We start from the raw sequence: 22895 nt of genomic DNA, 5'->3' as shown, positions 1-22895 counted from the left end.
TATCTAAAAAATTTGGTATGCAGGCTTATTGGACTTGCCTTTACTTTGTTTGAAAGTAGATGCAGAATCAGTCAAAAAATGGCCATGATGCCGCTATATTTTTAAGTTTTTATTTCATGTAATCCAACTTAAATATTTGTTTATGATATTATTATTCAATAATTCTGTATAACAATGTTGTTATTTCACACTTTCACTTTAGATCTCAGTGTCTAGATATGTCCGCTGCCAGCAGTCTCCTATCTGAAGAGCAGTTTCTGTGCTCCATCTGTCTGGATGTGTTTACTGATCCAGTCGCCATACCATGTGGACACAACTTCTGTAAAAACTGCATCACACAGCACTGGGATATTAGTGTCCAGTGCCAGTGTCCCATGTGTAAAAAGCTTTTCAACACAAGACCTGAGCTACATGTCAATACTTTAATATCTGAGATGGCTGCTCAGTCCAGAAAGTCAGCTCAGATGAAAGCCAGCAGCTGCCCAGACCAAAGATGTGCCAAACCAGTAGAAGTTCCCTGTGACGTCTGCACTGGGACCAAACTGAAGGCCCTGAAGTCCTGCCTGGTGTGTCTGGCCTCCTACTGTCAGACTCACCTGGAGCCTCATCAGAGAATGACGGGCCTGAAAAGACACAAGCTGATTGATCCTGTGGAGAACCTGGAAGGCAGGATGTGTAAAGAGCATGATAAACCACTGGAGCTGTTCTGCAAGACGGACCAGATGTGTGTTTGTCTGCTCTGCACTGTGTTAGACCACATGTCACATCAATTTGTCCCTCTGAAGGAAGGATATGAAGGAAAGAAGGCTGAGCTGGGGAAGACGGAGGCTGAAATTCAGCAGAAGATCCAGGAGAGACGACTGAAGATTCAGGAGATTAAACAGTCAGTAGAGCTCAGCAAGGAAGATGCAGACAGAGAGATAGCAGACAGTGTGCGGGTCTTCACCGCTCTGATGCAGTCTGTGGAGAGAGGCCAGGCTGAGCTCATTGAGACGATCCAAGAGAAGCAGAAAACAACAGAGAAACATGCTGAAGGCTTCATCAAAGAGCTGGAACAGGAAATCTCTGAGCTGATGAAGAGAACCGCTGAGGTGGAGCAGCTCTCACGCACTGAAGACCACCTCCACCTCCTCCAAAGCTTCCCATCCCTGAACACTCCTCCACACACCAAGGACTGGACAGAGGTCAGTGTCCATCGCTCATCATATGAGGGGACTGTGAGGAGAGCTGTGGCTCAGCTGGAGGAGACTCTCAGGAAAGAGAAGGAGAAACTGAGTGTTGATGTTGAGCTGAAGAGGGTCCAGCAGTATGCAGTGGATGTGACTCTGGATCCTGATACAGCACATCCTAATCTCATCCTGTCTGATGATGGGAATCAAGTGAATCATGGTGATGTAAGGAAGAATCTCCCAGACAACCCAGAGAGATTTTCTATTTGTGTCCGTGTCTTAGGAAAGCAGAGCTTCTCTTCAGGAAGATTTTATTATGAGGTTCAGGTTAAAGGGAAGACTGAGTGGGGTTTAGGAGTGGCCAGAGGGTCGATCAGCAGGAAGGGAAAAATCACGACGACTCCTGAGAATGGCTACTGGACTGTGTGGTTGAGTAATGGAAATGAGTACGAAGCTTCTGCTGACCCTCCTGTCCTCCTCTCTCTGAAATCAAAGCCTCAGAAGGTGGGGGTGTTTGTGGATTATGAGGAGGGTCTGGTCTCCTTTTATGACGTAGAAGCTGCAGCTCTTATCTACTCCTTTACTGGCTGCACCTTCACTGAGAAACTCTACCCAATCTTCTGTCCCTGTGTTAATGATGGTGGTAAAAACTCCGCCCCTCTGATCATCTCTCCTGTCAATCACACAGATTAGACTAATCATTAGTTTTTCTCAGATAGGATTCATTGATATTTGAAATAACACATTTATCTATTCAAGGGAAGTATATATGTTTTCCTGTTTTTTAAGGTAACTGTTAAGTCATTTTAATGTTGGAGAATTGTAATAAAACGACAAAAAGTATTTTATAGCTTTCTACTTCTTGGCAAAAGGAATGTCTTGTATGAAAGAAATAATGTTTCTTAAAGTTAAATACAGTAAAGGTTTGACTACAGATTCTGGTTAAAATGGTTAATCCTCTTTTCTCATTGATATTCTTTTTTTTCATGTATCCTATTACAATTTACTGCTGCAAAAGATTAATTTACCCACAGGGATCAATGAAGTTTAATCTAATCTATTCTGATCTAATAACTCTGCACAGTAATGTCATATTGGAAATTTGCTAAAATCACTTACACATGTCTAGGTGATAAATTAAAAATGTGTTATTATTGTCAGATCATTGTACATATTCTGAGCTTTGTATGTTGACACAATTACTGAAGAGCAGTTTACGAATAAGTAATTCTGCAAGTTGCTCCTCACATTTAAAAATTGGTTTTTTTTTAATGAATAAAAACAAATGGAACACACTTGTATGGTCACATGACTGCTATTTACCAGAATGCTTAAATTATTTAACATTTGACTGATATCAAAGCTTGAAAAATGTTATTGTTCTAAAGATAATTGGCAGTTAGAGCACAGAAATGAATCTGGTCTATTCCACACTGATGAGACGCCAAATCAGAAGATTAGAAATACAATCAGCTGTTGTCAGCCATTGTCGCCATGAGCTGTGGACCTCCAATATGGCCGCCAGAGGGCAGCATCCACCAGCTGAAAGCCCTCTATAGAATACGATAAGTGATGGTGACAGAAATGTCCTGAGAGAGCAGTTCCTCTGTTCTTTCTGTCTGGATGGGCTCAACAATTCACACAACTTGTGTAAAACCTGAATCACACACACTGGGAGAGGAGGATCACACTCGGAATGAACGACAAATCAAAGAAGCAACAACACACACACACTCACACTGTAATGATGAAGATGTGATGAAGACAGAGTTCAGGTGTGTGCTGCTGTATGAACAGCTGCACAGGAAGACTGACGACAATACAGCAGACTGATGCTGTGATGACAACTGGGAAATGAAAGATGTGAATTAAATTGATCTTGTGCCAAAGGAATGTCACTACAATCATGTCTAAAACTGAATCAGATCAGATTGGGTTTAGTTGAGCTGCAGAAAGTCTGAGGCAAATTCCTTTAATGGTATTTATTTAGCCATGCTTGGTGCCGCGAAAAAGTGCAAAAACATAGAGACAAACGTTTCCATACTACATCATCATCAGTGTCTTCCTTAAAACTGAATTTGGCAACAAAACATTACTAATGTAACGGCAGTAAAAGGCGGAGCGACACTGGAAACAGAGGAGAGTTTCAGCGGCACATTCCGGAATAGAAAGTGAAAGTAACTCAAAACGACAACATTGCTGCAGTCGAGAAAAGTCTCTCTGTTTCTTTTCAAAGAAAATAGAACTAGAGGTGAGTACAGCAGATAATATTTACTGTGTTTAAACAGAGAGCGATAACACAAACTTGAAAACTTCCCGTTTTTCAGTTTGTACCGGCAAGATTTCAATCAAGCGCAATATAACTTTGTCAAAATGATTTCCGCTATAGAGAAAAATAAGTCCAAAAAGAGACTCCACTGGCGTTTCAGGCAGCCCTAAAGAGAAAAAGAGGAGAGCTAAGGAGTGTCCAGTAATTTAAAAAGCCTTTATCAGCATGGCTAAACCAACAGGAAGATTAAAAAAGCCAACATGTTTGGAGCAGCATGGTCTTCATCAGGCCGTCAGCTGAACACAGGTGAGGCCTTACCTATATAGCCATCGAGACCCAGAGGAAAATACAGGCTGGATCATCTGGTAGAGAGAAACACAGAAAATGTTTGTCAAAAAACTAAAAGCACAGCAAAGCAAGATAAGAATAAACATAATGGCACAGAGAAATATAGAGAAACACGAAATATAAAGAAATACAATAGACAGTTCATGCAAGATGTTTCATTCCTTGTATTCTTGTGCTGGCTTTACTTGTGAATTAATGTAAAATGTGTGTGTGTCTGTTTTGCAATAAAAAAAGAAACACAATAGACAAACTGTGGCCACATAGCAACAACCAGAAAGGCACAAAATACTATAGTTAGACCCATAATCTTCATAATTGTTATTACTGTCAGCATTATTCTAATAAAGGCATACTGAGCAGGATTTTCCCCCTTGAAATAGCATAAACTCATCCAAAAATGATCTTACTCAATCATGACTTCTGGCCCATTGGTAGTGTGAGACAGTGTGTGTGTCTGCAGAGAGCCTGCTGCCTTCTGCCTGGATTTTATTATTTCTGAATGTTTGGGACGTTTCTGGGCGTCAACCTTTTGGCAGTGGGTGTGTCCGCCTGCAACCAAAACCACTGCTGAATCCTTTTATATCTAAAATTTATATCTAAAAAAAAATTTGGTATGCAGGCTTATCGGACTTGCCTTTACTTTGTTGTAAAAAATCTGGTAAAAATGTTAAGCTATTATCATTGAAAGGTTCTGTATAACAATGTTGTTATTTCACACTTTCACTTTAGGTCTCGGTGTCTAGATATGTCCGCTGCCAGCAGTCTCCTATCTGAAGAGCAGTTTCTGTGCTCCATCTGTCTGGATGTGTTCACTGATCCAGTCGCCATACCATGTGGACACAACTTCTGCAAAAAATGTATCACACAGCACTGGGATATTAGTGTCAAGTGCCAGTGTCCCATGTGTAAAAAGCTTTTCAACACAAGACCTGAGCTACATGTCAATACTTTAATATCTGAGATGGCTGCTCAGTCCAGAAAGTCAGCTCAGATGAAAGCCAGCAGCTGCCCAGACCAACGATGTGCCAAACCAGGAGAAGTTCCCTGTGACGTCTGCACTGGGACCAAACTGAAGGCCCTGAAGTCCTGCCTGGTGTGTCTGGTCTCTTACTGTGAGACTCACCTGGAGCTTCATCAGAGAATGACGGGCCTGAAAAGACACAAGCTGATCGATCCTGTGGAGGACCTGGAAGGCAGGATGTGTAAGAAGCATGACAGACCGCTGGAGCTGTTCTGCAAGACGGACCAGATGTGTGTTTGTCAGTTCTGCACTGAGTCAGACCACAAGCTACATCAATTTGTCCCTCTGAAGGAAGGATATGAAGGAAAGAAGGCTGAGCTGGGGAAGACGGAGGCTGAAATTCAGCAGAAGATCCAGGAGAGACGACTGAAGATTCAGGAGATCAAACACTCAGTAGAGCTCAGCAAGGAAGATGCAGACAGAGAGATAGCAGACAGTGTGCGGGTCTTCACCGCTCTGATGCAGTCTGTGGAGAGAGGCCAGGCTGAGCTCATTGAGACGATCCAAGAGAAGCAGAAAACAACAGAGAAACAGGCTGAAGGCTTCATCAAAGAGCTGGAACAGGAAATCTCTGAGCTGATGAAGAGAACCGCTGAGGTGGAGCAGCTCTCACGCACTGAAGACCACCTCCACCTCCTCCAAAGCTTCCCATCCCTGAACACTCCTCCACACACCAAGGACTGGACAGAGGTCAGTGTCCATCACTCATCATATGAGGGGACTGTGAGGAGAGCTGTGGCTCAGCTGGAGGAGACTCTCAGGAAAGAGATGGAGAAGCTGCTTGAGGTTGAGCTGAAGAGGGTCCAGCAGTATGCAGTGGATGTGACTCTGGATCCTGATACAGCATATCCCACTCTCATCCTGTCTGATGATGGGAGACAATTGAATCATGGTGATGTAAAGAAGAATCTCCCAGACAACCTAGAGAGATTTTCTCCTTGTGTCAATGTTTTAGGAAAGCAGAGCTTCTCTTCAGGAAGATTTTACTACGAGGTTCAGGTTAAAGGGAAGACTGACTGGGATTTAGGAGTGGCCAGAGGGTCAATCAACAGGAAGGGAATAATCACACTGAGTCCTAAGGATGGCTACTGGATTGTAGTGTTGAGGAATGGAAATGAGTACAAAGCTAATCCTGACCCTCCTGTCCTCCTCTCTGTGAAAACAAAGCCTCAGAAGGTGGGGGTGTTTGTGGATTATGAGGAGGGTCTGGTCTCCTTTTATGATGTAGATGCTGCAGCTCTGATCTACTCCTTTACTGGCTGCACCTTCACTGAGAAACTCTACCCATTCTTTGGTCCCGGTCTTAATGATGGTGGTAAAAACTCCGCCCCTCTGATCATCTCTCCTGTCAATCACACAGATTAGACTAATCATTAGTTTTTCTCAGATAGGATTCACCGATATTTGAAATAACACATTTATATATTCAAGGGAAGTATATATGTTTTCCTGTTTTTTAAGGTAACTGTTAAGTCATTTTAATGTTGGAGAATTGTAATAAAACGACAAAAAACATTTTATAGCTTTCTACTTCTTGGCAAAAGGAATGTCTTGTGTGAAAGAAATAATGTTTCTTAAAGTTAAATACAGTAAAGGTTTGACTACAGATTCTGGTTAAAATGGTTAATGCTCTTTTCTCATTTATATCCTTTTTTTTTTCATGTATTCTATTACAATTTAATACTGCAAAAGATTAATTTCTCCACAGGGATCATTAAACTTTGATCTAATCAATTCTAATCTAATAACTCTGCACAGTAATGTCATATTTGAAATCAGAAGCATCTGCTAAAATCACTTAAACATGTCTAGGTGATAAATTAAAAATGTGTTATTGTCAGATCATTGTACATATTTTGAGCTTTGTATATTGACACAATTACTGAAGAGCAGTTTATGAATAAGAAGTAATTCTGCAATTTGTTCCTCACATTTAAAGATTGGGTTTTTTTTAATGAATAAAAACAAATGGAACACACTTGTATGGTCACATGGCTGCTATTTACCAGAATGCTTAAATTATTTAACATTTGACTGATATCAAAACTTGAAAAATGTTATTGTTCTGAAGGTAATTGGCAGTTAGAGCACAGAAATGAATCTGGTCTATTCCACACTGATGAGACCAAATCAGAAGATTAGAAATACAATCAGCTGTTGTCAGCCATTGTTGCCATGAGCTGTGGACCTCCAATATGGCCGCCAGAGGGCAGCATCTACCAGCTGAAAGCCCTCTATAGAATATGATAAGTGATGGTGACAGAAATGTCCTCTGTCAGCAGTCTGCTGTTGAGAGAGCAGTTCCTCTGTTCTTTCTGTCTGGATGGGCTCAACAATTCACACAACTTGTGTAAAACCTGAATCACACACACTGGGAGAGGAGGATCACACTCTGAATGAACGACAAATCAAAGAAGCAACAACACACACACTCACACTGTGATGATGAAGATGTGATGAAGACAGAGTTCAGGTGTGTGCTGCTGTATGAACAGCTGCACAGGAAGACTGACGACAATACAGCAGACTGATTCTGTGATGACAACTGGGAAATGAAAGATGTGAATTAAATTGATCTTCTGCCAAAGGAATGTCACTACAATCATGTCTAAAACTGAATTAGATCAGATTGGGTTTAGTTGAGCTGCAGAAAGTCTGAGGCAAATTCCTTTAATGGTATTTATTTAGCCATGCTTGGTGCCGCAAAAAAGTGTAAAAACAGAGACAAACGTTTCCATACTACATCATCATCAGTGTCTTCTTTAAAACTGAATTAGGCAACAAGAAAGAAAGCCACCCGCCGCCCCTAATGGGACATTTAGTGTCAAACTGGGTGACAATTTGGGCGACAGTGAGTTTTAAACTATAATTCAAACGAATGATATGAATTTAATTTATCTTCTGTCAAAAGTATGTTACTGTAATCATGATCAAAATTGATTGTGCACCAAAACATCCTACTAATCTAACTGCAGTAAAAAGCGGAGTGACGGAAACAGAGGGCTTGTGTGCCGCCAGCGAGACGCGTTACGCAAGTTCTATGTGAAAACACTCCTGCAGACCTGTAGGCTACTTTCACTACACACTAACATTTGGACCCAAGTGGTTTGAGAAAAGTCATGGCAGGCCCTCAAAGTCAGCCACACTCTAACACTGTGACATTTGTAGAATAAAGTGGACACTGTACAGTTTACCTTTCATTGTAACTGCACACGTTCTATGTCAAAACACCTGGACTTTCACTCTCTGCACCCTGGGTCATAGCAGGTCAGAATCAGACAGATTAAGCCACTGTCACCACTCATGTTTGTAAATGAATGCATGAACTGAATTGTAAATGAAGCAGTTGGGCTGTGTGGCCAAGCTCTTAGCAGCTACTTGAGCTAGAGGGGTGTGTCTGCATGTGTTTAGGTGGAGTCATTGATTTGGTAATTGGACATGTAAATGTTCATGAATGTATAAATACCTGCCTTTGCCTAGCTGTGATTAAATAGAATACTCTGCTAAAATCACCCAACTTCTACTTTGTGATTCTAGAATTTACCCACATTTTCAAGTTAATGAGGAATGAAATAAAAACAAGCATGATATAGCCTACAGCCCTACATCATATTAAGTGGAGTAGCACAGTATGTAGCAGTAGAGCCATACTGTATGATGACTGCAACAAGTTGCTCTTCTACCTCATCTTATAAATTAAAACTATATTTTGAGGCAATGTGAACCAACCACAAACCTGAAAGACACTTCTTTGTATTGCATACTATGCCTTGAAATTAATTCAGTCCCCTTCACTTCTTTCATATTGTATTGTCTATAGACAGATAAGAATTGTTGTAATAATTTAGTTGAAAGTTACCTTTCATTGTAACAGCACAAGTTCTACACACTAACATCCTGATGGAGCAAGACACATCTACCCTTTTTTCGCACTTTGCAACTTTGCTACTAAGTATTAGTATAAGAAACCAGTAAAATAAAAATTTTACAGTGTGAAAAAGACTTGACTTGAGACTAATGTGTGTGTTTTGAATATGTGTCATAGATACTTTATTCTACAAATGTCACAGTGTTCGAGTATGGCTGACTTTGAGGGTCTGCTATGATTTTTCTTAAACAGCTTGGACCTAAATGTTATTGTAGTGAAAGTACAGTCTGCAGGAGTGTTTTGACATAGAACGTGTGCAGTTACAATGAAAGGTCAACTGTACAGTGTCAGTGAATTTGACGATTAAATGCAAAGTTGGTTTAAAACAGTATTTATAAATGTTTAAAATATCGCGCTTTTATTTTGAAGGCAAAACGCCCAAACTGGAAGTCTTATTTGCTGTAGTGTAACGCATTTCCGCCAGCCGAAACAAGACTAAAACTTCCGGACAGGTTTTTCAGAATAAAAGCGTAGTTTCTACAAATCTACAATACTCAAATTTTGACTAAAAAATACTTTTGTACAAAAAACAAATGCTCAAGTAGCAAAATGCAACTATACAATCTGTACAATGTTTTTCCATGATAATAACCGTCCCCTCAACACTTGGACAGAGATTTGGCATTTCTGGACTACATAGAAAAAAAAAGTTAATATTTGAGTTTAGCGGATTTGTAGAAATTGCGCTTTTATTCTGAAAAAAATGACCGGAAGTGTTATTCTTATTTAAACTGACGGCACACAAGCCTCGAAACGACAACGTTGCTGCAGTCGAGAGAAGTCTCTCTGCGTTTTTCTCCAAAGAAAATAGAACTAGGGGTGAGTACAGCGGATAATATTTACTGTGTTTAAACAAACAGCGATAACACAAACTTGAAAACCTCCTGTGTTCATTTTTTACCGGCAAGATTTCAATGAAGCGCAATATAGCCGGCCTGTGTACGTTTTGATCGTTTGTTTTTTCGTTTGAACCAAATACGAAATAACGAAAAAACGGGCCAATATTCCGTTTTTCCGTTTAAACCAAAAACAAAAAAACAAGAAAACGGGCCCGTGTTCCGTTTTTCCAATGTCCATGAACATTGAAAATCAAGTGGAAGAAAGTGGAAAAACGGCTCGTTTTTGGTTTGGTGTAATTTCCATTTTCCAATTTTCCCTTCCGAATTGAAGACCACAGGTGGCTGAAATCAATGGAGAGGGTGAACCGGAAGTAAAATTAAACCGTCAAAATAAAAGTGAAATGTGTGACAACTTTACTTTGAGGAGAACGAGGCACATTGCCAATGAATTGTTTGCCTGTAGCTTCAGATTAAGCTAAAGTTAGCTAGTTAGTGTGATATATAGTGATATTATTTTAGTTAAGTGGCATTAATTAATAGTTATTGTGGAAAATGTTTCCCCTATTCCATATTCCCTACCCAAGTAAGAGTAACATAGAGTAGGCATACTAACCTAAAAAACCTATCGGTCTTTGTCAGTTACGTGTGTGCGTTATCTGTGACGTCACCGAGGCGCCATTTTGAAGGTATAGCTACCGATAGCTACCTGAGCGGTACAGTCCATGGATGTAAACAAAACGAGATTGTAAGTTATCCAACCCATTAAATCGTCAAACTGGAGAAGCAGAAGCAAATTTGAGAGAATACCATACCGAGACAAACTCAGCAAGTATGCCAGGGACCGTTATTTGGCTAAATTGTCATCTATTAACAACATTGATCCATACGACCTGACAGCAAAAAGTTGGAGTGCTGACCCTGCATTGCTGCCTCCAACCTCGTACTTGGATATTACCAACTATCTTGTTTACGGTATAAGTGCGTATACCTGTGAACAGTTCAGAAAATACAAATCCTTGAAGCCCACAGACATTTCACCAATGGCTGGGTGCAGGATTTGTTTACATTTCGACCGAAGGACTGCGACAACACAGTCCTAACTGCAAAGGTAAGCAAAGTTGGCTGTAATCAAGGAAATTTGTGCTTAGCATAGCAGCCTTCACTTGCATTCTATTTCCCCCCCATTAAAGCAAGATATTACAAATATATTACAAATGTGGGCTGTAATGATGATGATGAAGTCATGTTAAACTGTATATCGTCAGGGCTATGCTTCGGCCCATAGCATCGAGCCCATACCATGATTATGGTTTGTTTGTTTTGTTTATGATAAAGAAATCACTACATGTTCAAAAAGGAGTAGGAAGAAGTAAAAATGATCTAATCCCACCCTTTTTTTCATACAACACATAATTACTTAAGCATCCTGAAGATATTTACCGCTATATGCTTTAACATGTCCAGTCTGCATGTTTAACCAAAAAATAAACAAGAGCATGTCATCATCATGAAACAAACCAATGTCTAACATAGTACTAAAGTAAACCAGAAACTGTCATTTTGTATAATATACCTCTCAAAAAAAACCACTCTTAAATTGGTTTAAATTTGTACGTAATTTGATTTCCAAATGTTCACCCCACAAACTGCATCCGTTGTATTAACTGATGGACTTTGCTGTTTTGCTGGTGTCATGTTTTACTGTTGATCTGTTAATGTCAAGCTCTAGCATTTCATATTATGTAGGGATAGTTTCCAGTAGGTTTGTAACTATGTTGACAGCCATATGGATGAAGCAAAATTTGGCAAAGGATTCAACACTGTTGTAAAGTTTTGTCCTCTGTCTACCTCTGTCTTGTCTACAGGTCTTGCACTCGCAACGCCTGAGTGACACGCCACTCAAGCCCTGGGCCGTCATCAACTCATCAGGGGCTATATCCTCAGGTCACTGCACATGTATGGCTGGCATAGCGGAGACATGCACACATGTTGCAGCTATGCTGTTCAAGTTGGAGGCAGTAGTCAGATGCAGGGAGACAATAACAGTGACTGGCCAACCTGCATACTGGATGATACCAAGCAACATCACAAAGGTCGGAGCAGAGGCAGGACACAGAATAGACCTCACCTCTGCGAAAGCAAAAAGAAAGTCTCTTAACTTGATGGATAGCCACCCTATTTCTGAAGACAAGGCTGAAAATGACATACCCAAAATAAAATGGTTACTGTTCTTGAACCCCTATGACTACAGGCAAAAGCTTGATCATTCCTGAAAGCTAAGCCTTGGAAGTTTCTTCTCCAAGTGTCAGAATTACTCTAAGTGTTACTGACACTGAGAAACACCAGCTCAAACACAGTGGAAATTGCAATTTCATTTCCGCCTAAAAGAAAAACACTTTTTGAATGTAGACAGTTACCTGTGGCTGTGGTACTTCAGCCTAGAAACTCAATGGAGCCACAGCCACAGGCCTGACCAAATCCAGGTTCTAAGTAGATGGAAAAACAACAAAATATGAGTATTTAGCAATGTTTTTTGTAGGGTAATATCTTGGCAGATTTCCAAATGGCCATTTGGAGACTCCAAATGGGCACCTGGTAACCAAATGACATTATGGGTCTTTAGAGGTATATAATACTATTTTTTTTTGTTTATTTCAACAATACCACACAAATTACTCATAAAAAAACCTTTGTTCTATTTTAGAAATCTTTTTTTTTTTTTTTTGGTCATCTCTTAGTCACCCAAAACCTCTCCAAAAGTGGCCAAATGGGCTTACCATTATCCAAATGATTTTTATGTGACTGAAAAACATACCAAACATAACACTTTAGGTAGAAGAACAGAGTCAAACCAAATAACTTCAGTGCAAATAGTTTTCTTTATTTTTGAAGGGCTGTATCTGATAAAGAAGAGCACAATTGTACAAATAAGAAATATAAATTTACCAACTTGTACACTATATTGTACACACGTGTACAATATAATAAAAGTATTGCACCAAGCAAAAATACTGTATACAAGTACAAAGCGTAAGAAAAGTACAAAAAAAGTACAAAAAATATTGTGCAATAATTGACCAAAAAAACAAATAAAAAATACTGTTGTAAAATATAATACAAAAGTATTGCACCAAGTAAAAATATATATCTAAAAGTACTTTGAGAAAATATTTTTTGCACATTCACACATCCAGAACTGTTTACATCAAACTATTTACAATGGTTGCACAGAAGTGCTTTGAAGCAAGCAGGGTCATTGCCTCACAGGTTGTTCAGATCGTGCCAGGCATTGAAGCAATGCCGCTTCGGCAACAGGCACAATGGTGTATCACAGGACACACACTTCAAAGGGGTTTTCTGGTGGCAGTGCCTGCACTTCCGCCTACCAGCCGTGCTGTCACCTGCAATGTACGCTAGTTTGTGAGAAGCACCAGGAGGAGCAGGGGGAGGTGGTGGAGGTGTAGCTGTGGATGGTGAGCCGATCCTGAAGAGCTCCAAGACAAGTGTCTCCCGGAATGCTTTCTGGGTAAGAGATTTTTCTTTTTTTGCCTTGGCCAACTCCTTGTGGATGATGTAGGCATTCACGACTGCAATGTCGACAAAGTGGTAGAAAAAAGTCCTGTACCAGTTCTTTGTCTTGTGGATCACGTTGTAATACCCAATCAGGGCATCAGAGAGATCCACTCCCCCCATGTTCTTGTTGTAGTCCTTCACTGCTGCTGGAACAGGGATATCCTTGCGTGACCACTGTCCATCATTTCCCTTCACTTTCCTTTGGACAGTGTCTCCTCCAAAGGCTTTGTGGATGGTAGAGCACATGGACACTTCCCGTGTGTCCTTCCATTGCACAAACAGCAGGTCACCATCTCTGATCCAGCGCAGACTTCCTCTGGGAGCGTTTTTGGGCAAGGCGTTCACTGTGGTTCTTGGGAAGCCAATCCTGTTAGTCCGGATAGTGCCACAAGCCTTTACCTTCTTTTGGAGGATGTCCCTAAAACGTGTGGGGCTTGTGTAGAAGTTATCCACATATAACTTGTAGCCTGTGCCCAACAGCTTTTCTTCGAGAAGCATCACAACAGAGTCATAGCTAAGACCCTTGCCCTGCTGGACAGGGGACTTTCCTTCATACACAAAAAAGTTCCAGGTGTAACCACACAGGGAGTCTGCCAGGACAAACAGTTTGTATCCCCATTTTGTAGGTTTGTCCTTCATATATTGCTTGAGTGCAATTCTGGCCTTTGATGCCACCATTCTCTCATCTATGGAGATGTTCTGTGATGGCTGGAAATTGCTCATGCAGGCTTCCCTAATGCTGTTGTACAGTGGCTTGATTTTGCACAACCGGTCAAAGGCTGCTGTTCCTCTCTTCTTCTCATTCTCAGCATCCACCTTTGGATCGCTGAGATGGAGAGCGAATGTGATGGCCAGAAATCTCCTGCATGACATGATCCTGCTGGGCAGCTGCAGGCCGTACAGCTCGGACCTCCTCCAGTAGTCTGTGAGTGAGCAGAATCTGGCAAAACCCATGTAAATCACAAGTGCCAGGAAGGAGTACATGTCTTGCAGTGTGATCAAATGCCATGGCCTGGCTTTCCCCTCTTGTTTCTTGGTACCATAGGCATTTGAGTGGTTTGCAATTGTTTGCAGCGTTGAGGACGACATGAACAGCTGAAACAACTGCAGTGGACTGTAGGATGCAGTGGACGACACCTGTGGTCCAGGTGCTCTGGCAGGCCTGAAGACTGGCTGTGGTGGATCAACATCTGCCTCATCTACATTGCGCCATCTGTCCTCAGAGCTGCTGGTGGAAGCAGTGTGTTGAGATCTGCTCCCTCGTCCTCTTCCCCTGCCCCCCCTTCCTCTCTTTGCTCTCCCCTTGCCACCTCTGGCAGCAGCGGGGGAGGTCTTGGAGACAGTAACAGCAGGGGGGGTTGGCTGTGATGTTGCAGCTGTTGAGGTGGAGGGCTCTTCAGCGGGGGAGGTGGTGGCCAGTGAAGAACGGCTACGCTTCCTCTGTGGTGTGGTGGTCTCTGGCTCCCAGTCCTCATCAGATTGCTCCTCATCTGATGAAGGGTTAATGTAAAAAATCATAGTAACAAACATTAGCCATCTTATTTACTGATCCACTTATTGAGGTGCAGTGACTGCAATTTGAATCAAATTCCCCCATCCCCATTGTCAGGTCTCCACTCTGCTGCAAATAAACATCTACTGTCTGCCCCCCACCCCCAGTTTCAGGTGACCACTCTAATGCAAATAAACATCTACTGTCTGCCCCCCACCCCCAGTCTCAGGTGAGCTCCCTAATGCAAATAAACATCTACTGTCTGCCCCCCACCCCCAGTCTCAGGTGACCTCCCTAATGCAAATAAACACCTACTGTCTGCCCCCCACCCCCAGTTTCAGGTGACCACTCTAATGCAAATGAACACCCATTGTCTACCACCACCCCTAGTTTCAGGTCTCTACTCTGTTCCAAGTAAACACCTTTGTATAGACTTCTCATTGTTTATTACACTGTAACATAGCATTCATAAATAGAAAGGAATACATTGGCTGGCTGGGAAATCAATAGGTTATAGTACTATATAAATCATATTATTGAATTTTATAAATCGGCGTCATGAAAGTAAGTACCAAGCTATGATATCTGCATTACATCACCTTTGTATGCATCAAACATATCCCACAAATCCACATGCCATTTTTATTATGGAAAATCAAGCCTACTCCTTATTCATAAACGCATTGAATAAATAACATTTTGAAAATGTATTTAGATACTCACCAATCTAGCACAGCATCAAGTCCTTGGAGAAACATATCCTCCGCTGTGGAGTCAATGCTGCTGCTAGTACCGGATTCATCGTCAGATATGTCTTCATCCACATCACTTTGACGGGTAATAGACTCCTGGATGGTGAGGTAGCGAGCATGCCTACTCTAAGGACTTCATCAAACACCTGTAAGTTCGGCATTGCTACGCAGGAGCAGTGGGCTTCATATCTTGCACAACTGCAGAAAGTATCGCCAAAAGCTGCAATTCTGTCAAATTTGCCAGGTTATTGTGATGCATTTGCAGACCCAGTGCAGCCGTTCTTAGCACCAGATTTGCTGCGCTGTCTACGTGATGAAAAAATGGATGGCAGTGAACTGTCTGTCTTGCGCCTGCACTGCAAAACCTTGGCAAGTAAGGTAGACGTTTCACCTGAACAGGCACACTTCATTGAAAGACAGACCAGAAAGCAGCACAAATCCCCGTCTTGGCATCACTTTCGCACTGGAAGGATAACTGCGTCGAATATGCATGCAGTCTTTGTGTCTGACTTGGACAAGTGTGCACTGTCTACAGTGAAAGCAGTTTGTTACCCCAACAGCAGTGCTACAAACCAATGTACTGCTACTGCATGGGGAAGACAAAATGAGGAGAATGGGAGAACACAGTATAGAGTGCAGACTGAGAAACATCACTGTGACATAGAGATTAGTCAGTGTGGCTTCATCATAAACCCAAAGTTTCCTCAGGTTGGGGCATCGCCAGACGGGATAGTGCAGTGCACCTGCTGTGGAAGAGGCTGCATCGAGATTAAGTGCCCATACAAGTACCGTGGGAGCACTGTCGAGGAGGCATGCGGCAGCTGTGACAGAAACTTCTGTTTGGAAGTCACGGATGGAGAGCTGCAGCTAAAGAAGGGTAATTCGTACTAGAAGCAAGTCCAGACACAAATTTTTGTGGCTGATGCAGAGTACTGCGATTTTGTTTTGTGGACTTTGAAAGACTGCGCTGTGTTGCGTGTTGCGCCTCACCCACTGCTCTGGAGTGCTGTCTTGAAAAAGGAGTGTGGAGGAGTTTTTTGAGTGTGTGTGTCTCCCTGAACTTGTAAGTGGTCACTCAGAGTGCGAGACAGATGCCACTTCAAGAGATTTCTGTCCCAGCAGGGAATCAGAAAAAAACACGCCAAACCTCTAACACAGTACCAAAGAAGTGCTGGAAGAGGACAACAGCTGAGAAGTTGTGGTGCCTTTGTCATGAACCAGAGAGCAAGGATGACATGGTAGCCTGTGACAACCAAAACTGCACAATTGTGTGGTTCCATCTAAGTTGTGTGGGGCTACAGCATGCACCTGCCAAAGAAGACAGTTGGATCTGTTCTCGTTGTTCCACCCACTCCCAAGCAACTGCCTGATCAGTTCAGCCCCAGTATGGCAATACTATAAGAGCAGCAGATTCTGCATGCAGTTTAAGTTTATATTGTTACATAAAAAATAAAGATTTCTGTCTAGTTTTTGCTTGAAACAGTATGTTAGAGCTTTATCCCATCCAAATTCATCAGATATGACATTTGCAATCCCTTCAGCTCTGGATGACAGAGTGTGATCTTTATGGAAAACCATTTCTGTAAAATGCATTTTAAAATTGCCTTTAATTTTGCTTCGCTCATCTAAAGTAAGGGCTGTATTTGAACAGGCTCCTCATCCATTACTGAAATGCTTCAACTTTTATTGCAGCTCATTCTGCCACTCCAGTTGATGTCATCATTGTCAGATTTTAGTGTATCTGCTCACTGAAAATGAATGTGATTCACTCTAATATTTTGCAACTTTTGAAATTGAAATTGTCAATTTAAAGGCCAATTAGTTAGACACACCATGGTAAAACCTGAGTGTTCTGTCACTGTCCAGGAATTGTGGTGTGATGCATTAAACACAGTGAGGCCTACACCCACACACACACACACACACACACACACACACACCACACACAAAGCCAGCTTCAAAAAATAATCACATATTACTCAATCACACATATCAAAGTAACTTTTCTCAATAACACAATTTTATAAGTGTACTTTTGTTCTTATCTCATAAGCGACTCGCCTACATTACCAGATAAGATGTGCATCTGTGTATGCAGCCAGTGCACTGTATGTAGTACTTTATGCATGTGTGTATCAGTGGATGTTGTTGCAGATCAGGCTGAATTGCACATTACTGTTCTACTTTTGTCCAAGTTGCACTTTTTGAAAACATGTTTGTTCTAAAACATGGGATGTTATAAAGTTGAATGACCTGAAAGGTTTTATTGTTTGTACTTGGTTCTTTGTCAGTATTTACTTGCATGTGCAGATAAAGTACAGATACTTGAAAATTGTACTTAATTACAGTACTTGATTACATGCACTTTGTTACTGTCCACCACTGATTTGCACACATAGTTTGCACTATTGTAAGTAGTTGTCAACATCTGACTTACACCACTACCATTAAACCTTACCTTTGTGCATGACATTTTGTTTCCATACTTCATTTGGCTATCAAAGTGTTGATGACAAGGAAACAGTCAAGAACAACACATTTATGATAAATGTCATTGTACATACTTTATTGTTCATGGCAAGACTCTGAAAAAGAAAAAATATACATTTTACTGGCAGTAGGGAGAGTTTAAGCTGTTTAAAACCATGTTTGTGTTCTGTGAAGTGAGATTTGCAATATACAGCAGCCACTGTTAATAAAAAAATATATAGCCTACAATTTCATGTAGAAACAAGACTGGGTCAAATGCAGTTCTAAAATGCATAACAGAAGGAGAAGTGGCAAGCAGGATAAAGCATCAGCACACAATGTATTCTTAAACTGTAGCTGGACATTGGTTTGTTGCCACACAACAGACAGTGACAATCGTATCCAAAAAAAATTGGCTTCCTCATCTTTACATAGAAGAATCAAATCGACTGTTATGGTTCTTTAAGATTTTATACTTCTGAGAAACATTTCCAGTCAAATGCAGTTCTAAAATGCATGACAGAAAAAGCGGCAAGCAGGATAAAGCATCAGCACACAATGTATTCTTAAACTATAGCTGGACATTGGTTTGTCAGCGCACAACAGTGACAATCTTATCCAAAAAAGTGGCTTCCTCACCTTCACATGGAAGTATCATGTTGATGGGTATGGTTCCTGTTAAGATTGTATACTTCTGACAAACATTTCCGATGACCCTTTCAACGTGGATTCTTAGATGTGCTATTTTTCTAGTGTCCTCTACATCTCTTGCAGCTAGCTGACAGCGCCCTTTTGTAAAGGCTGGGAGTTTGACCTCTGCACACAACATGCCAACACTTTCCTGTATGTCAAAACCTCTATCAACCAAGACAATGTCCCCTGGCAACAAATTGTCAAGAAAACCACTGTTCTGTGTGATATGTTTGTCACTTGTACGGCCATCCCACCCTTTTGATAGGAAACAAATAGATCCCTTGGGTGTAATACCTATCAAATACTTCATAGTGTGATTGTGCTTGTAGCTGGAAAACATTTGGGCACGCGCTTTCAGATTGGATGGTTTCTCTGTGAAAATCTCAAAACAGTCAATAATCACTGCTACTCTGTGTCCAAAGGCCTCCACAAACTGGTGAGGCATAATTTTGTGCAAAGTGTCTCTATCTGGCCATACAATCGAACGCCTCAGGTTTGCATATAAAAATGACACAATTTCATTGAATGTTCTGTACACTGTCTTTGGGGAAACACGAAAGGGCTAAGTGTTGTGCAGGCAGATCCAATCTGAGGCGCATAAAGGTTAACAGGAGCATTTGAAATGGAGTGAGAATTTTCCTTTGGTCTGACATGAGAGGCAGCAAAAAATGGAATAAGGCCATAAAGGTTCCCAGGTTTGGCAGACCCGTATAGTACTTTACTTTATCATCATCGTCTCCAAAGAAACCGTCAGACATCCTGTACTCATCGAGTTCACGCCGCAGCTCTCTGTTTTCTTCCAACAGGCAGTTTACTTCTGCACGCCTGAGCATGCACAAGTTACATTCAGTCTGTGCCACCTCCTGACTGGTGTCCTGTGTCCCCTCTTCAGTCTGTAGCTCACCACTTTCTCCATCCTCGTGTGTCCCCTCCTCAGTCTGTAGCTCACCACTTTCTCCATCCTCGTGTGTCCCCCCCTCAGTCTGTAGCTGATCACTTTCTCCAGCCTCGTGTGCTCCCTCCTCAGTCTGTAGCTCACCACTTTCTCCAGCCTGGTGGGTCCTCGTCTCAGCGGCTTGCAGTGTGTCTTTCCTTAGCTGCTCCCGCTTACTTCGTCTTGCAGAGCGTGCGGTGTCTGTTTGTGTAATGTCTGTGTGTGGCCCAGATGTAGGGATGGTGCCCAGTCTGGGTCAGTCTCCATCATCTCGTATGCAGGTTAACCTGCAATGACATGAAAAGTTTTTTTGTAGCTAGCTACATAACATCGGACGATTCCATGACATTTTACAGTCTTAACAAGACCAGATTAACCCGTTTCTGCTGCCCTCTCTGGGTGTCTGTCGTTTACTAGCGTGGCTAAAACAACACATGGATATAACGTTAATGCTAGCTACTTTAGAAGACAGAAAACCAGAACATTTAGTAACGTTACTTAAAAAACAAAAACTCTCTTACTTACCTTTATGAAAATGCCGAGAGCAAACAAACATGAACGGAGATATCTTGGCAAAAGTGGCGTTTTTGCGTCTCACCGCTGCAACCCAGGCCAGCCGACGAACGCAAAGAACCATTTAAAACCATGTCAATGTTCTAACATTCACGGTGGGTGATGGGGACCTCTGCTGGTGACTTTATAGATGCTCTTATTTGGGTAGGGAATATGGAATAGGGGAAACATTTTCCACAATAACTATTAATTAATGCCACTTAACTAAAATAATATCACTATATATCACACTAACTAGCTAACTTTAGCTTAATCTGAAGCTACAGGCAAACAATTCATTGGCAAAGTGCCTCGTTCTCCTGACAGTAAAGTTGTCACACATTTCACTTTTATTTTGACGGTTTAATTTTACTTCCGGTTCACCCTCTCCATTGATTTCAGCCACCTGTGGTCTTCAATTCGGAAGGGAAAATTGGAAAATGGAAATTACACCAAACCAAAAACAAGCCGTTTTTTCCACTTTGTTCCAATTGATTTTCAATGTTCATGGACATTGGAAAAACGGAGAACGGGCCCGTTTTCTTGTTTTTTCGTTTTTGGTTTAAACGGAAAAAATTGAATATTGGCCCGTTTTTTCGTATTTGGTTCAAACGAAAAAACAAACGATCAAAACGTACATGGTCCATAGCCTAACTGTCAAAATGATTTTCGCTATTAGTAGAGAAAAAGAAGTCCAAAAAGAGACTCCACTGGCGTTTCAGGCAGTCTTAATGTGAAAAAAAAGGAGAGGTAAGGAGTGTCCAGTAATTTAAAAAGCCTTTATCAGCATGGCTAAACCAACAGGAAGATTAAAAAAGCCAACATGTTTGGTGGATCATCTGGTAGAGAGAAAGACTTAAAGTGTTTGGCAAAAAACTATAAGCACTGCAAAGCAAGATAGCAAACAAAAAATATAATGGCACAGAGAGAGAAACACATGAATATAAAGAAATACAATAGACAATGTTGATGCAACATGTTTCATTCCTTGTATTCTTGTGCTGTCTTTCCTTGTGAATTAATGTATCATGCGTGTGTGTCTGTTTTGCAAAAAAAAAGAAACGCAATAGAAATACCATGGCCGCATGCCAGTAACCAGAAAGGCACAAAATACTTAGACCCATAATCTTCATAATTATCATTACTATCAACATTAAACCTGCAATAAGCGATTTCAGACCCTGTAACCAATCCAGTCCATTTCACCTCTTTTCGGTACGACTTTATATTACAGTGCTGAAAGAACTGGGCAGATTTCAGATATTGCAAGAGAATGCGAGTAGAACCTAGTAGTTACCTGGTGGTTAGTGCGCATTAGTCAGAGTTAGACAGTAGTTACAGTTACATCTCCCAGGAGGTATCACTCAGTTTATTTTAGTATTATCAGTACCGACCTTATAATTATCAACTGCTACCCGGTCCTTACAGGACATTTGGATAATTTCCCAGTGAAGAACCCCAGAGGTAATCAGAGTTATAGCTATGCCTAACAGAAGGTATCATGTAGTTATCAGTACCTACCCGGTCCTTACAGGACGTTAATGAGGTTTATGGGAAGAATCCATGTGGCTCTTTTTCAAAATGTCAAATAATTTTCTGTTATTTCACTGCAGCTACCATGTAAGTTCACCAGGTGAGCACCTAAAGCAAACCTTCCCCAGTAGTTTCACAGTAACTTCATGCCTATAACCGATAACTTACCATGTCCTGTGGAAAAAGCCCCAGCATGTCCATGTTGATCCATGTTGTGGTGATGGACTTTTGCAAGCAGTTTACCAGACACTGTCCAGTAATTTCGGCCTTTGAGCACCATATACAGAAGTGAAGTCGTTTGGCATATTTCCAAGGTAACACGACATAACCCCCACACATTTTCAATGCTTAAGTTTAAATGTATAAACATAATGGTCAAGTTTGCACACAGTGTTAGGTTCAGTTATTTTACTTTTGACTTAAAACATGAAAAAATAGTGAGGACACAGCGTTCATATTCTAACAAAATAGCTGAAAGTAAAATGATAAAATATCAATACAAAATCAGATCAACCATAAAATGAGAAATTCAGCACCATATATTAAAGTTGTACCCTCTTTTCTAATTTTTTTTTAGCTTGTTTTTTGCGGCGCTCTCCCCCTCCTATCCCTGAAAAAAATTAATTAGATGAAGCAAGCGAGTAAACTTGTTCAACTAGTAAACTTGCTACCTACCTCTTGTGGGACATGTAACCTTCAGCAGGAGAAAGCTACGGTGGCCGAGACGTGTCGAACGAACTGCATATCCAAAACGCTTTGCAAATTCGAAAACACAAGCGCATTAACGGAAAACACAAATGCAAAAATCACAACACAAATACAAAATGAGTAGTTTCTTTACCCTCTAACACCCAGATGTACACAGTCTTGTACCTTAGCCTTTTTTTCCCAACTATGCTAGTTTTCCAGACGCAGCTGCTACTCGTTTGAGCTGGCTCACTCCATAGCTCCATAACTCTCTAAATGGTGCGTCACGTGACCATGTGTATGCAAAAAATGAATGGGTATTTTGCTTCTGACAGACATCTCTATGTTGTCTAGATTAGGGATGGGCATTTCAAGCAAAAATACTATTCAATATTCACTGGGAACTATTCAACCATTCCTCCCCGCACGAACAGTTGGAACTATAGGCTCAGTCTTGGACTAGCCATATTGACATTAGTTAGCCAGGCTAACTAGCAAGCTAGGCAGATGTTAGCATAAAGCTAGCTAGCTAAGCCAGCTACCTAGTCCGGCTACATAGCTATGGCTTGATTGACCGGTTCGGGGCTAATCAATAGTAAGTAATAATCCTTTTCTTGTTTTAACGTTAAAACGAGA

At 41.2% G+C, this 22895-nt stretch overlaps 3 protein-coding genes and 1 pseudogene across 6 annotated transcripts; 2 read left to right on the top strand and 2 right to left on the bottom strand.

The window, feature by feature from the left end:
• The first annotated feature begins 218 nt into the window (after positions 1-218).
• Positions 219-2098, top strand: LOC139661588 (E3 ubiquitin-protein ligase TRIM39-like). 2 transcript variants are annotated; one of them, XM_071540073.1, is made up of 2 exons: positions 219-445; positions 479-2098. In XM_071540073.1, the coding sequence occupies exons 1-2, from the start codon at positions 219-221 to the stop codon at positions 1860-1862; spliced, it is 1611 nt and encodes a 536-aa protein (XP_071396174.1). In that variant the 3' UTR covers positions 1863-2098. The 2 variants fall into 2 exon arrangements, with proteins under 2 accessions (XP_071396174.1, XP_071396172.1); XM_071540071.1 differs by having other exon boundaries at positions 219-2098.
• Positions 2099-4531: 2433 nt separating this feature from the next.
• LOC139661586 (E3 ubiquitin-protein ligase TRIM21-like) lies at positions 4532-6294 on the top strand. 3 transcript variants are annotated; one of them, XM_071540066.1, is made up of 2 exons: positions 4532-4758; positions 4792-6294. In XM_071540066.1, exons 1-2 carry the CDS (start codon positions 4532-4534, stop codon positions 6170-6172), a joined length of 1608 nt encoding a protein of 535 aa, XP_071396167.1. In that variant the 3' UTR covers positions 6173-6294. The 3 variants fall into 3 exon arrangements, with proteins under 3 accessions (XP_071396167.1, XP_071396169.1, XP_071396166.1); XM_071540068.1 differs by having other exon boundaries at positions 4532-5221; positions 5336-6294; XM_071540065.1 differs by having other exon boundaries at positions 4532-6294.
• A 6541-nt stretch (positions 6295-12835) lies between these two features.
• Positions 12836-14665, bottom strand: LOC139661580 (piggyBac transposable element-derived protein 4-like). Its single transcript, XM_071540058.1, has one exon. The coding sequence runs from the start codon at positions 14663-14665 to the stop codon at positions 12836-12838; it is 1830 nt and encodes a 609-aa protein (XP_071396159.1).
• A 3761-nt stretch (positions 14666-18426) lies between these two features.
• Positions 18427-21783, bottom strand: LOC139661579 (uncharacterized; annotated as a pseudogene).
• Positions 21784-22895: the final 1112 nt, after the last annotated feature.

This window comes from Centroberyx affinis, unplaced genomic scaffold (assembly GCF_046629955.1).
Source record: "Centroberyx affinis isolate AG114_WGS23_722 - 3 ecotype Tasmania unplaced genomic scaffold, CSIRO-AGI_Caff_v1 ptg003561l_1, whole genome shotgun sequence".
NCBI classification, from domain to species: domain Eukaryota; kingdom Metazoa; phylum Chordata; class Actinopteri; order Beryciformes; family Berycidae; genus Centroberyx; species Centroberyx affinis.
The sequence above is the reverse complement of the archived record's forward strand: the minus strand, read 5'-3'. Positions and strand labels throughout refer to the sequence as shown.